Genomic DNA, 14,608 nt, shown 5'->3' with positions numbered 1-14,608 from the left:
CTTTTACAATTATAAGAGAATACAAAAGATATGGGGAAGTGGTACTAACATGTATTACAAACTAATTTTTGTCATTTTGGACCACTTTTCCTCTCTTCATACTATTTTTTTATACAGTTGTACACCACATTCCTATAGCATTTTCTCTTGATATTAGGCTGACTTTGCCTTTACTTCCACAACAGTGTTTGAAGCTTTACAGCATGGAGTCTGCAGGACCTGATATCTACCAGGCAGTACTCAGTGTGTCAGAATTAAAGAACAATACAGTGGTCAAGCTGGTAAAGCTGCTGCGTCATAGTACCAAAGACCCCTGACCTCGGGTGCTGTCTGTATGGAGTTTGCACATTCTCCCTGTGACCTCCGGGAGCTCTGGTTTCTTCCCACCTCCCAAAAGACATGCGGGTTTGTCAGTTATTGTCCTCTGTATATTGGCCCTACTGTGCAGGGAGTGAATGTCAAAGTGGTATAACATAGAACTAATGTGAGTGGGTTATCACCTGTCGATATGAACTCGGAGTGGAGGTGCCTGTTTCTATGCTGCATCTCTAAACTAAATTGGCCATGCCATCCTTGAGACATGAAAATAAAACTAAATTCAGCTTTGATATCAGAACATTTTTACGAAGTTGGTCATTTTATATCAGGATAAATACATCAAAACTTTGAACATGGAGCTTTAATATATTTACTTAGCTTTGAATTGATGCTTTGTGTGCTAATATTTATCCATTGTTTATTGTGCAGTCAATATTTTCACAAATACTTCAATGTTTAAAAGTTTCAGGGCCATAAATGTCACATGGAGCAGAGTAGTTTACAACTGTCATTTCAACCCCTCAGTGAAGTGGCATCTTTACATTATGTTGTCCAATTGTGCGGTTTCACATGTTTACTGACGTTAACTTCATAGTTTTCTGCATAAATAAAAAAATAAACATGTCACAACATGTACAGGGCTCGAAATTAACAGTTGCCCGGGTGCCATTGACCACTCAAAGCACCACCGGGCAACCTAAACACCGAGTCATTTTGCCTGGCTTGGCAACCAGATACTGGTTTGTACCGAAGATAAACACAAAAAACTGGAGTAACTCCGCGGGTCAGGCAGCATCTCTGGAGAAAAGGAACGCAACGCTTTGTGTCGGCATGACGGCTGTATTGCGTTGGAAAGATACTAGATGCGGGGTGACGAAGGGTCGCAGCGAATGACGGGCCCCGAACAGCGACAGCGGCTCCATCTCCTCCTCCTCCCGCCGCCCGCCCGCCCTGATAAGGGCCGCTGCTTGCAAACCCGCTAACGGCGCACTTTCAAAACAAACCCTCCCGCACGCCGAGGCCGGGAGGAGGGAGGGAGGGGGAGGCCTCGGCGTGCGGGAGGGTTTGTTTTGAAAGCGGTTATCGCCGTTAGCGGGCTTGCAAGCAGCGGCCACTATCAGGGAGGAGGAGGAGATGGAGCTGCTGCTGTGCGGGACCCGTCATTCGCTCCAACACTTCTGAAGCAGCTGCACCATAGATCCTATAGCTATAGGATCTTTGAGCTGCACCGCTCGGCCCCGCACCTTGCTGTTGGCTGGCGGAGGAGGGAGGCGGTGGCGAGGAAATCCCAACGGCCAAGGCAGCGGGGCGATGTTGTACGAGGAGCGCTGACCCTCCTTCCTCCCCACCTCGCCCCCCTTCTCTCTCTCTCTTGTACGCCCCCTCCCCCCCCCCCCTTATCCTGGAACCCCTCCTCTACATCCAGCACTGATCCCCATTCCCGCCTCTATTCAGTCCTCACTGACATCCCCTGTGCTCCCCTCCCCATCCCCACCCCACCCCCCCAATCTATTCATCCTGCGCTGATCACCCTATTGACCTCGCATTGATTCTCCTGCCACCGCCCTCCCCCCCCCCCCCCCATCCATCCTGTACTGGTTCCCCAATTCGACCTGTACGTACCCCTTTCCCATCCATCCTGCACTTCTCCTCCATCCATCCTGTACTGATCCCCCATCCATCCTGTACTAATCCACGCATTCATCCTGTACTGACCCACCCTCCATTTACCCTGCACCTTCCCCTCATTCATCCTGTAGTGATCCCCCATTCATCCTGCACAGACCCTCTGATCCATACTGTACTGATCACCCCCCCCCATCCATCCTGTACTGATCCTCCCATTCAAGAAGAATGGGGGGAACATTCTGAAGAAGGGTCTCGACCCGAAACGTTGCCTATTTCCTTCGCTCCATAGATGCTGCCTCACCCGCTAAGTTTCTCCAGCACTTTTGTCTACCCCATCCATCCCGTACTGAACCCCCCATTCAACATCACTGACATCCCCTGTGCTCTCCCCTCACAATTTTACCTACTCCAACCAACACGTACTAATTCACCTGCCTCAATCCATCCATTCTGCACTGACTGCCTTCTAACCCCCCTTCCCCCCCCCCCTCGCCCCGCACTGATTCGCACACACCCCCTCCCTCCCACCCCCTTCCTTGTCCTGGAAATGTTTACAGAGCGAACATTGACTATGTTTGATAACGGAATGCAATCAAATATGTTTTAATTCCCAATGTTATTATTTGTTTTAATCCATAAAGATGGATTAATTATATTGTGAACACGTGAAACACTAAAACCGCAGTGTTCGATTGTCACTGCTACCGTTGACACGTTATTACAGAATTCATTTTAACGGCAAATCAATGCTCTTAATATGGAATATCAGTACTGTAGTTATTTAATGAGCAACATTCACAACTATACGTACGCATATATGTTACCATGGTCCAGGATTTATTGACACAGGTTGATCATACGTTGAATAATTCAACCACATTTTTGTTTGGAAGTGGAAAGAACTAATAGAAATTGCATTAATTGCAATGTGTAAAAAGAGTTGAGATACTGTCTTATAATTTTGCTGCATGTCATTGTGGGATATATCATGTCTTGATTGGTGAATGTTTAGTTTGTGACTTTATTTGAAGCAGAAATAATATGTGAATGCTTCATTGAGTATAATTCCGACTGGTAACTACGCACTTCGTCCGAGCACATTATCGCACGCGTCATGCAAGCCATCTTAAAAATGACCACCTAAACTGTCATTTGGCAACCTAAAAAGCTGCCAAGGTTGCCCGGCTGGCAACAGGGAAAAAAAGTTAAGCGAGAGCCCTGATGTACCTTGCAGCAAGAATGACTTCATGGTCCACACCTTCACTTGGACACAGTAAGAGCATTGAGTTAAGGAGTGCAAAGAAGGATTTGCTGCCAGGGCATATTTTAGACAATAGGTGCAGGAGTAGGCCATTTGGCCCTTCGAGCTAGCACCGGCTGATCATCCCCAATCAGTACCCCGTTCCTGCCTTCTCCCCATATCCCCTGACTCTGCTATCTTTACGAGCCTTATCTAGCTCTCTCTTGAAAGTATCCAGAGAACTGGCCTCTACCGCCCACTGAGGCAAAGAATTCCACAGACTCACCACTCTCTGTGTGAAAAAGTGTTTCCTCATCTCCGTTCTAAATAGCTTACGCCTTATTCTTAAATTGTGGCCCCTGGTTCTGGACTCCCCCAACATCGGGAACATGTTTCCTGCCTCTAGCGTGTCCAATCCCTTTATAATCTTATATGTTTCAATAAGATACCCTCTCATCCTTCTAAATTCCAGAGTATACAAGCCCAGCCACTCCATTCTCTCAGCATATGACAGTCCCGCCATCCCGGGAATTAACCTTGTAAACCTACGCTGCATTCCCTCAATGGCAAGAATGTCCTTCCACAAATTAGAGGACCAAAACTGCACACAATACTCCAGGTGAGGTCTTACTAGGGCCCTGTACAACTGCAGAAGGAACTCATTGCTCCTATTTTATAATGTTTGTGGGTGTTCCGACCTCGTAATTAACAAGAATAACAAGTTAGCTGTTTGTGGAAAAATAATCTGCAAGTCTGTTGTGACTGGGAATCAGGATGTCATGGATGTAGATTTGGGGTTTAGGATAGATTGGGTTGTCTGACCAATAATGGTAGATTGAGCAGAGACTGGTTCACATTGCGGCAAGTGTCAATATTGCAGGGAACAGAACTTTGAAAACATCAATGTAATAAAATAAGAAATGGAAGCAGGAGTAAAGGGCTTGACCCACTTAGACGATTTTTTTCGGCGACAGCGGGAAAATAGGCTGTCGTCATATGGTCGCAGGGTGACGCCTGTATTTTCGTGAGTTGTCTCCTCAAGTGTCGTAACATTTTTCTTGTCGCCGTTAGATTTTGAAATGTTCAAAACCTTTCGGCGACAGTGGGCTTGACGCTTGTCTTCTCCTATCGTAGGTGCTGTCGTAGGTTGTCGCCAGGGTGATGCCAGGTGACGTCGGTTGTCACCGGGTGCTGACTTTGGTGAATTCCATTGGTGACCACCTACGTCAACCGGCGACAGGTACCGGCGATTGAATTGTCTTCAGTTATCGCCGACATGGTCATAGCTTGTCGTATCTTGTCACGGGTGGATGTAAGTTGACTTTGGTTGCCGTAAGTTGTCACCTGTGTGGTCGAAGGTTGTCGTAGGTGTGGTCGTAGGTGGACGCCCTAAGTCGCGAGGAATTGTGTCGCCGGTTGATGTAGCTTGTCGTAGCTTGACGTCAACTAGGTGGAAGCTTGTCGTAGGGTGGGTCCAGAGAAGCTGATTTTTCGGCGACCCACGATGACTGTGACTGTCGCCGGCAGTCGCCTAAAATAATCACCTAAGTGGGACAGGCCCTTAAGCCTTTTGGGAGAAAGTGCATGCTGTATGTGGAGATGGGAATTAAACCAGATCCCTGGAGCTGTGAGATACCTGCACCCATAATATGGGTTTGTTATTTAATGTATTGTTCAAAGAAAGGGCCCAAATCCCAGGCTCTGTTTACGTAGTTTTCAAACCATTAAAAGCACTTCTTCAAAGAGTTTTTTCTTTAACAAAAGAACCTAGTATCTAAATACTAAGTCTGGTGGGCGTCCATTTTTGTATGTATGGAATTCAACAAACAGCTTTTTCAACAAGCAGCTACTTGTATATCACCACAAAGCATTCTCCTTACATAAGTCTTGTTCTTCTTCAAAACACTTTAATTTAATTTGTATATAATTGTATTGAATTTTGTGCACATCTTTCCTTTGGTTAAACATTGTCTGGAATAAAGCTGGTCTGATTTATTACAAGAATACTATTCACCTTATAAATTGACACTCTAGGTAGGAGACAACTAAAGTGAAATCCAGTCACCGATTTATCATATTAAGCAGATTATTGTAAAACCCAGCTATAACTAATTAATTTCAGCGCAGGACAAAATATTAATTAAAATTATTTATGAAAGCTGTTACCAAGCTGTTAGTATAAGAAAGCATTGATGACAAAACACAAATTGTTACCAGTAGGATTTGAGGAATAGGTTTTAAGATAACTACAGTAGATTAAATCCATAATCTAGTTTTAAAAAGATAAATTTAACTGTCTACTGCAGGCTCTGGAGTAGTAAGAAATATATCGACTGGTTTCACACCAGTACATGCGCACGTATATCCTGAGTAATATTCTTCTGAAAGAGATCCTAATATTTCAGGATAAAGTGAAGCTTCTGAATCTTATACCTGAGGCAGTCATGGACAGTTCTGATTAGTTAATTGCGGAAGGCAGCTTATCAAAGGCTAGAAATTACAGAAGGATGGAAGAATAGTGTAACTTGGTCAAAATCATAGTTGCAATCATCTTAGTATAGTTCAGTTTAGAGACACAACGTGGAAACAGGCCCTTCGGCCCACCCAGTCCGTGCCGACCAGCGATCCCTGCACATTAATACTAATCTACACACACTAGGGACAATTTACAATTATATCACGCTAAATAACCTACAAACCTGCACGTCTTTGGAGTGTGGGAAGAAACCAGACATCCTGGAATGAACCTGGATGTAAATTAGTTGTTGGTAAGTAGGGAGAAAGAAAGAGAGCCTCTTTATAAATAAGGACTGTTTAAAACAAAATACTCCTAAACCTTTATCCAGGAGTAATACGTTTGTCAGGGGTGGGAATTATGTGGAATATCACTATTCTATCTTGCTTGCAGTCAGCAAAATGTGATATGTAGCCAAGACAATCAATGGACATTTATATGACTAAAAGTCTCATCTTGACCACTTCCTGTCTGTGCTGTATATTGATTTAAGAAAAAACGTTACCATATAGCGCTATGATTTTTGGCCATCTTACTCACAGTCCTCCTCTGCTGAGGCAGCCCCGAGGATTTTTCCGATCGATGAAAAGTAAAAAAGTTATGAGTGTTTGAAAAATCTTGAGATCAGCTGATTGGTCCTCTCGCCTGTCAATCACCACTTCAGGGGGGGGGGGGGCAGGACTATAAAACCCTGGATGCCTGGACTTGAGTCGGTCACTCTGGAAGATTGTGAGGGAGAGTCCACAACTGATTCTAAGCTGTGAATCAACTGAACTTTGCTTGAAATGCTATGAAATTGAATTTGGTGGCCTGCACGCTGCTTGAAATGGAATTTCAAGGAATAGCCGTGTGAACTGCCAGCCCACCTGCCCTGAGTGACTGAGCTACCAGCCCACCAGCCCTGAGTGACTGAGCTGCCATCCCACCAGCCCTGAGTGACTGAGCTGCCAGCCCACCAGGCCTGAGTGACTGAGCAGCCAGCCCAAGAATCCATTCAGCCCACAATGTCCATACTAGCCCTATGGAAACCAGTCCCTTCGGCGCACAACACCCATAAAGTCCCCCCCCCCCCCCACACTGGCCACCAATATTGGAATTGATGGAGAGGTGGAATATTGCGTTGGGGGACCAGCCCTCCCGTGTGAACATGGGACCCAATGGGTCCCACTTAGTCTAGTAATTTATACAAATCTGAATAGGCTGTACAAAGCAAAACAGATATCATTGACATAATTCATACAAATCTGAATAGGCTGTACAAAGCAAAACAGATATGTTGAAAAATAGCTCCACATTTATTTGGGCATTTAAACAGCACTGTATGTCACCCGAACATTGTCAGTTCAAGTTGCATAAAGAGCAAGAAGGTCAACATTGTGGTTTACAGAGCAGTATGGTCAGGTTTCTGCACATAACACATTCCCCATTGACATGTTACAAGTTCTCACCATTTTAAAATGTATCACCATAGGTGTGATAGTTTCAGGGAGATCTAAGTGACATGGGACACTAAGCAACACTTATATCTGCTGGGAGTTTAGTTTCATTTAGAGATGCAGCGTGGAAACAGGCGCTTCGGCCCACCGAGTCCACGCCGACCGGCGATCCCCGCACATTAACACTAATCTACACACACTAGGGACAATTTACAATTATATCTCACTAACTAACCTACAAACCTGCACGTTTTTGGAGTGTGGGAAGAAACCAGAGATCCTGGATAAAACGCACGCAGGTCATGGGGAGAACGTACAAACTCAATCAGGTTCAATCCCAGGTCTCTGGCGCTGTAAGGCACCAACTCTACTGCTGTGCCACCTTACCGCTTGAAACTTTAGTTATTGATTAGGCTTGATTATTATTACAGTCTTATACAACCACTTTTCTTACACTGGTTATTTTGTACCAATTAGAGTGGGCAGAATTGAAATTCTAATGGTGCAGTCATGAGGAGGAGAATTAGATTATTTGAAGAGTTATGAAAGTTGGGTTTGTTTAATTATGACAGCTTTGTTTAATTATGATACCAGAAAACCAGGTGCAGTGATCTTCATGTGCTTTGGTTCAGCTTGGGTTTGGCTATCAGAATCTCTGTTGCTTGTTAATAATTTGGGGCTTAAATCTTCGAAGTGTTGAATTTTCCACTGAGTAGCAAACCCCTTGAGGTCTCTTGTTAGCTGCCTTTAAAATTCATTGTTGCACAGTGATTTGTATAAATGAACATACAGATTAATGTTAATCTAAAAGTGCCAGGAAATAAATAAAACTATAAACTCCAATTAGAGTGAGGAAAATGATATAAAGGCAACGAGGCATCTGCACACGACAAGCCACCACGAAGACAAGGCTGTAAAATGACACGGTTGAAGATTAAATATTTCTAGATCCTTTATAATATGGGGACAGAGTGGAACAGGTGGACGTATTGCCCTGTTAACAAATGATAGAATAAAGACAGGGAAGGGGAAGGACCTTGGCTCAGAAATCGAGTGGAATCAGTTTGGGGAAGTGAAGAAACATCAAAAGGCAAGAGAATTGGTGGGAACTGTCAGTAGCCTCTAACAATAATGTACGTATAACACAAGTAATATGATAATCAAGGGGGAACTTTAATCTACGTAGAAACAGTGTAGAGAACAAATTCATGGAGTGGATGGTTGTCTCGAACATCTGAGGAGCCAACTGTTGAATGTGCACTTTTGTGCGATGAGAAAAGGTTAATTAATAAAATTTCTCATATTCTGCCAGGGTAGTTTACAACCCAATGGTTTGAACATTGAATTTTTCCAGTTTCGGATAACCCTCATTCCCTTCGCTCCTTTCTCTCACCTCCTGGGCGGCAGAGGTTCTCTCAGTTTGCTTGTCACGCAGTTTTGTTCCCGTCACTAGGAGGTTCTATCTGCCTATCACCAACATATTACACTTTCTAGGTCTCCCCTCTGCTAACTCGTTCCATCTGCCCCTTATCCTTCCCTTACCTGATTTCACAAATTTCCTTCCTTACTTAATGGCTGCTTCTTGAGTCCCTTTAGAAATTAGATTTGAGAGCTACAGCATGGAAACAGACCCTGCGGCCCACCACGTCCATGCTGACCAGCGATCACCCCATACAGCAACACTATCCTACACACTAGGGACAATTTTTCACAGAAGCCAAATGAGTCTGTACATCTTTGGAGTGTGATTTCTTAATTCTAGTCTGATACAAATAGATATCATCCTATCAGCTTTAGTCAAATGAACATCATGGATGTCAAAAGGGGAGTGCATGTCCTCAATTCTATAAAGTGCATCATTTTGTTAGGTTTTAATTCCTTTGTAGTAGGATGCATGATGGGTTTTATGAAGGCTGAATTTTGATGCACTCTTGAATGAACTTGATTTTACCGAACCGCAAAACAAACCAAAATAACACTCTATAGTTTGTGTTGAGTGAATTTGTAATCTCCATCAAAGTATATAGCAACGTATACAAACATTTGAGTTCTGAGAAACTCAGACAGTTTTTTCAAGAGATCTTCACAGACAGGCTCTAATTGTTACAGCCCAGAAAGCAAGATCATTCTTACAACTGTACCCGACATCCCGTCTTCTGACTTTTGAGTCTGTTGGAAGCTTGATATACAAACTGTTTCACACAACCTGAACCTCTTCTTGTGAGATATATTGTGAAGTTAAATTGCCATTTCTCTCCTTGTTCCAAACTGGGCTGAATGAAACTCGACCATATCCTAAGCCACGCGGTCATTTCTGCTGAAGTGTATCCTGCTGGGAGTGTATTGTTCGTTGGCTTAGGAAATGTTGCAACTCAATATTTCATTCTGAAGGTCAATCGACCTTCCATTACCTGTTTTCTCAGCCCCTCCTTTAGCCATGCAAAGCAACTTTTATTCTTGAAAATCAACATTAACAATTAGGAGATTCAATCTTACAACATTTGTAACTTTAATTCAGGATATTTTCTCCTTCCCATTTGAAGTTGGATGCGAAGGAAAAGTGAAATACAGTGTTATTTATATTTGATAAGGTCCCACATAGGTGATTAGTGGGCAAAATTAGAGCACATGGTATTGGGGGTAGGGTACTGACATGGATAGAAAATCACTGAAAGTAAGCATGCAGGTACAGCAGTGAAGAAAGCGAATGGAATGTTGGCATTCACAACAAGAGGAGTTAAGTATAGGAGCAAAGAGGTCCTTCTGCAGTTGTACAGGGCCCTAGTGAGACCACACCTGGAGTAGTGTGTGCAGTTTTGATCTCCAAATTTGAGGAAGGGCATTCTTGCTATTGAGGGAGTGCAGCGTAGGTTCACGAGGTTAATTCCCGGGATGGCGGGACTGTCATATATTGATAGAATGGAGCGACTGGGCTTGTATACTTTGGAATTTAGAAGGATGAGAGGCAATCTTATTGAAGCATATAAGATTATTAAGGGTTTGGACACGTTAGACGCAGGAAACATGTTCCCGATGTTGGGGGAGTCCAGAACCAGAGGCCACAGTTTACGAATAAGGGAAAGGCCATTTAGAACGGAGATGAGGAAAAACTTTTTCACACAGAGGGTTGCGAATCTGTGGAATTCTCTGCCTCAGAAGGCAGTGGAGGCCAATTCTCTGTATGCTTTCAAGAGAGAGTTGGATAGAGCTCTTAGGGAAAAGGCAGGAACGGGCTCCTGAGTGGATGATCAGCCATGATCACAGTGAATGGCAGTGTTGGCTCGAAGGGCTGAATGGCCTCCTCCTGCACCTATTGTCTATTGTTCTTTATGAATAGTTTCATTTTAAATGGCCTAAAATATGGCATTATCTGATATGACTTCTTAAAGACTGTCTGTGGCAAAGTTGCATCTTAATCCCAGTTAGGTATATTCTGTGGTGGTACCCAACCCTAATTACTTTGATCACTGAAAAGTTGCCAATTAACACTAAAAGTTGGCCACCTGTCTTTCACAATAATGTATACGGGCCACATTGGAATGGTGTTATCAGCAATTCCAAGTGGTGCTTCAGGAGGTTGAATTCTGAAATCCCAATGGCTAGGTCTCCATATCATTGTTTGTGACAATGACAGTGGCCACTGCCTTCACATTCATTCTAACTGCGGAGTTCTTCCATAGTCTTGTTTTAGTATCAATGCTCTTCATCAACATATTTTTCAATCTTAGATGGACGATTAATAACTTCTGAAATGAAATATCTTGTTTTCTTTCAGATCTGCGTCTCATTCAATCCATCACTTAACGTGTGTTTCTACCCTTGCTGCAAAATTGGGTCTTTTGCAAAGTAACAGCCAAGAAAAATTGCTGTTTATAAGAAGAATCTGTAGGCAATGCACATTTGGCACAAATACATCAGCGTTGGCATTCGACTAGCTTATGTCAAATACTGTGTTTGTGTGAAAATTGAGGTCAGATGGTGCAACATCTTTTCAGTTATTTCATTACTTTCCTTTCAAACGTAAATATATGTTTAGGACATTTGTACAGAGGAGTAAACAATGTCACTTATTTAACCTAAAGACTGTATTTTTAAATTTTACTTGCAGTTCCCACGCCCAAGCCACCCTTCACTAATCTGGTGGCTGCAAAAATCAGATGAAATGATCATTCCCTGCATCATATCTGACTTGGTGCTGAGCCACAGACATGAGCACTTGGCCACCTAAAAGGAAAAATTCTCCAGGATGGTGTTATGGTGAGGAGAGGGGGGCAATTAAGAGATGCCGGCTTGCAGCAGTTTGTATTTGGGAAATAAGGGGGGGGGGGGTGGAATGTGAGAAAAGGCACCTCATTATTTTGAAACCGCTTGTCCACAGCTAGCTGTAACTCTGCGAGGGCCAATTCATGTGTTCACCTCCCCCCTCCCCCCTCCAACTCCAGCCCTGTTTCCCAGCGGAAGTTCTCACCGGGGCAGCTCTCTGGAGGCCTTCCTCGCTCTCAACAGATGTTGAGATTGGTGCCCCTGGCTCTCAACAGATGTGCACATGATTTTATGGATTATTATCAATTTCATGGTTAAGTATTGAAATACTACCATATAAGGTTGCTATACAAATCTTTCTTTTTGAAAGTGCATCCATGTCAAAATACTTTTCCCTACAAAATGGTATTGAGAGGAGGCTGCTAAAATTGATTTAATTATTAATATTAACTGTATCCATATACTTTTCTATTAATTTTTGCAGAGCCAAAGACAGCATGTACCACTCCCTGACATATGCCACGATATTGGAAATGCAAGCCATGATGACCTTTGAACCTGAGGATATTATTAATGCAGGAAATATGATGAAAGATGCCCAAGCAGTCTGTCAAAAGCAAGTAGTTTCTTTAAAAAAAAATACATGTGTGGACAAATGTAAAATTGTAAAGTTTAGTAACAGTTCAGATAAATTGACTAATTATTATTAGCAGCAACTTGTATTTTTAATTATGTGCAAATAACAGTATCTATTCTTTTACTAACTTATAAGCTACAGTTCAATTAGATAAAATCGACAGAGAACAACACGAGCTCCTGAGGTTGGACATTTGTTCTGGATTACGGTGCAGGAGAGGGAATATTGAATTGTCCACCCAGTATCAGCAGCACCAATAATCCCCTCTGTTACATTGGCTGTTTATTGGCCATTTTGAGTCACTTGTGTGCGATGCATTTCTGCCCTGAAGGATCCACCTGTATAATTACGAGATGGTAAAGTTTGACTGAGCAAATATTGCACTTGAAAACCTATAAATCAGAATTTACAAGAAAAAAAAAGTATCTTATTGCTGCTCAGATCTGAAATTAAATAAAAAATATTAAACACCAGAAATGTAATCAAATAAATAAGTTTGTATTGCAATTTGTCAAGTTCTGTGCACATACATTTGCCTTCATGATTCAGATTTAGCCAAGCATTTAGAAATGCATCCTGGCAATAATTATGGCTCTTAAAATCTGTGGGTGAAAGGATCACTAAAATTCACTTCATTTAATTATTCACATGGTAGTAACCTGGGTTCCTTCCTTTTCTTCCACTAGGTTTAGGAAAAAAACCACTGTTGCAGATTCAATCAACAACCTGATGAACAGGCAGACAGCGGAGGTTTTCACAGAAGGTTAGTCCAGTGTATTCTAATTTAAGGTTTCATCCTCCACTGGTGATGCTTCACAATATTCCTCGCTAACCTTACACTGTCCCCATTTCTGTAAGTCATTGTTGTCAACTGGAGAGGAGGCACAGGAGATCCTAATTGCAAACTTTTTACATTGTTTCATCCAATCTATTTGGATATGTTTTCTCGAAAAGAGGAATTGTCCTGACCTACCTAATTTTTTTTCTCTTTGCTCTTAACGAATGCCTGGCCTCTGCTTTTATTATTAACTCTGTCAGTGCATATAACATCACAAACTCCTTTGTGTAATAGAAAATCTTCCCTGGTCTCTTTCCTAGTCAAGAGTGTTTAACTATCACATGTACTGACAATGGAACAATGAAATTCTTACTGCAGCAGCATAACAGGCCTGTAAACACAATACTCACAGTTATCCTGTAATAAACACACAAATTAAATAAATCAAAATCCCAAATACCTGTGCCAAAAAAAGCCCAAAGTCCTTAGTGTAGCCAAAGCCAGTCTTTCGTTCAGTTTAGTTGGTGTTTTGTAGTGTTGGTGTTTTGTAGTGTGGTGGTCGCTGGGAAGAACCAATTCTTAATCCTGTTAGTCACGGTTTTCAGGCTTGTGTACTTTCTTCCCAGTGGTAGAGGTGAAATGAGAGGAATGGAATGGGGAGAAGTGAAATGGCCAGAAAGGTGTGGGTCTTTGCTGTCTGCCTTGTTGAGGTAGCACCTCCTATTTATCCATTTGATGGTGGGGAGATTAATACTGAACCATTTTTTGTAATCTCCTTTGTTCCTGGGTTTTTGAGTTGCCAATATAACAAGTCCATATGCTCTCTATCATATACCTTTAGAAGTTCAAGAGTGTTCATCAACATATCGAATCACCTCAATCTTCTAAGGAAGTAGGGGTAGTGATGGGCATTCTTTGTGATTGCATCAATATGCTGGGCCCAGGACGGAGCTTCAGAGTTATGCATGACCTGGGACTTGAAATTGTTGACTATCTCCAACACCAACCCACTGATAAAGTCAGATTTATGGATCGTTGGCTCCCCTCTTCTAAAATCAACTCCTTGGTTTTGCTGATGTTGAGAGCAAGGTTGTCATTTTGGCACCATTCAAACAGATCATCAATCTCCCTCTGTACTCAGACTCATCCTGTAGATCAGTGGCTCCAGCGCCTGGGCCTTGCCCATAATTCGTCCAACAACGGTGGTGTCTCCAGTGAATTTCAAGATGGCATTGGAATTTAGCATTTGGCACTGGCTTCACAGTCATGGATATAGAACGAATAAAGCAGGAGACTGAACGCACAGCCCTAGGATGCTCCTGTGCTGATGGTTATTGAGGAGGAAGTGTTGTCAGTACTGATTATGGTTTGTGGATGAGGAAGTCGAGGATTCAGTTGCATAGGCATGAGAAGAGACTCATTTCCCTGGGCTTGATAACAGGTTTAGAGGGGTGATGGTGTTAAATGCCTAGTTGTTCTGACTGCCTTATTTGCTCTTTCTGTTTTCCCTTGATTCAGGATCCCAGTCACTGGAAATAGTCAGCTCTTACATCCTATTGCTGCTATAAATTTAAATACTTTCACTAATTGATTCTGCATTTTCCTGCGCTCTGACTAAACACATTATTCAATATATTTCCTTCTACTGTGGAAGCCTAATAATTGTTTTATACCAATTTCACAGGATACAGATTACACAACAAACCTTGACTGCAGTCTCACTGCGATTAGACCTTGAATCACTGCTGTATCTGAACCTGCTTATTGTATGCTTTTACCCATAAAGCCCATT

At 42.6% G+C, this 14,608-nt stretch overlaps 1 protein-coding gene across 1 annotated transcript in view; it reads left to right on the top strand.

Moving 5' to 3' along the window:
* The window catches only part of ttc39a (tetratricopeptide repeat domain 39A), an 83,456-nt gene that overhangs the window by 22,091 nt on the left and 46,757 nt on the right, over window positions 1-14,608 (top strand). Inside the window, exons 3-4 of the mRNA XM_033028582.1 lie at window positions 11,886-12,017; window positions 12,725-12,801. Of these exons, the coding sequence (XP_032884473.1) occupies window positions 11,886-12,017; window positions 12,725-12,801 (209 nt within the window). The remainder of the gene's footprint in view (window positions 1-11,885; window positions 12,018-12,724; window positions 12,802-14,608) is intronic.

This window comes from Amblyraja radiata, chromosome 10 (assembly GCF_010909765.2).
Source record: "Amblyraja radiata isolate CabotCenter1 chromosome 10, sAmbRad1.1.pri, whole genome shotgun sequence".
In the NCBI taxonomy this organism is placed as follows: Eukaryota; Metazoa; Chordata; class Chondrichthyes; order Rajiformes; family Rajidae; genus Amblyraja; species Amblyraja radiata.
This window is presented reverse-complemented; position numbering and strand designations above follow the sequence as displayed.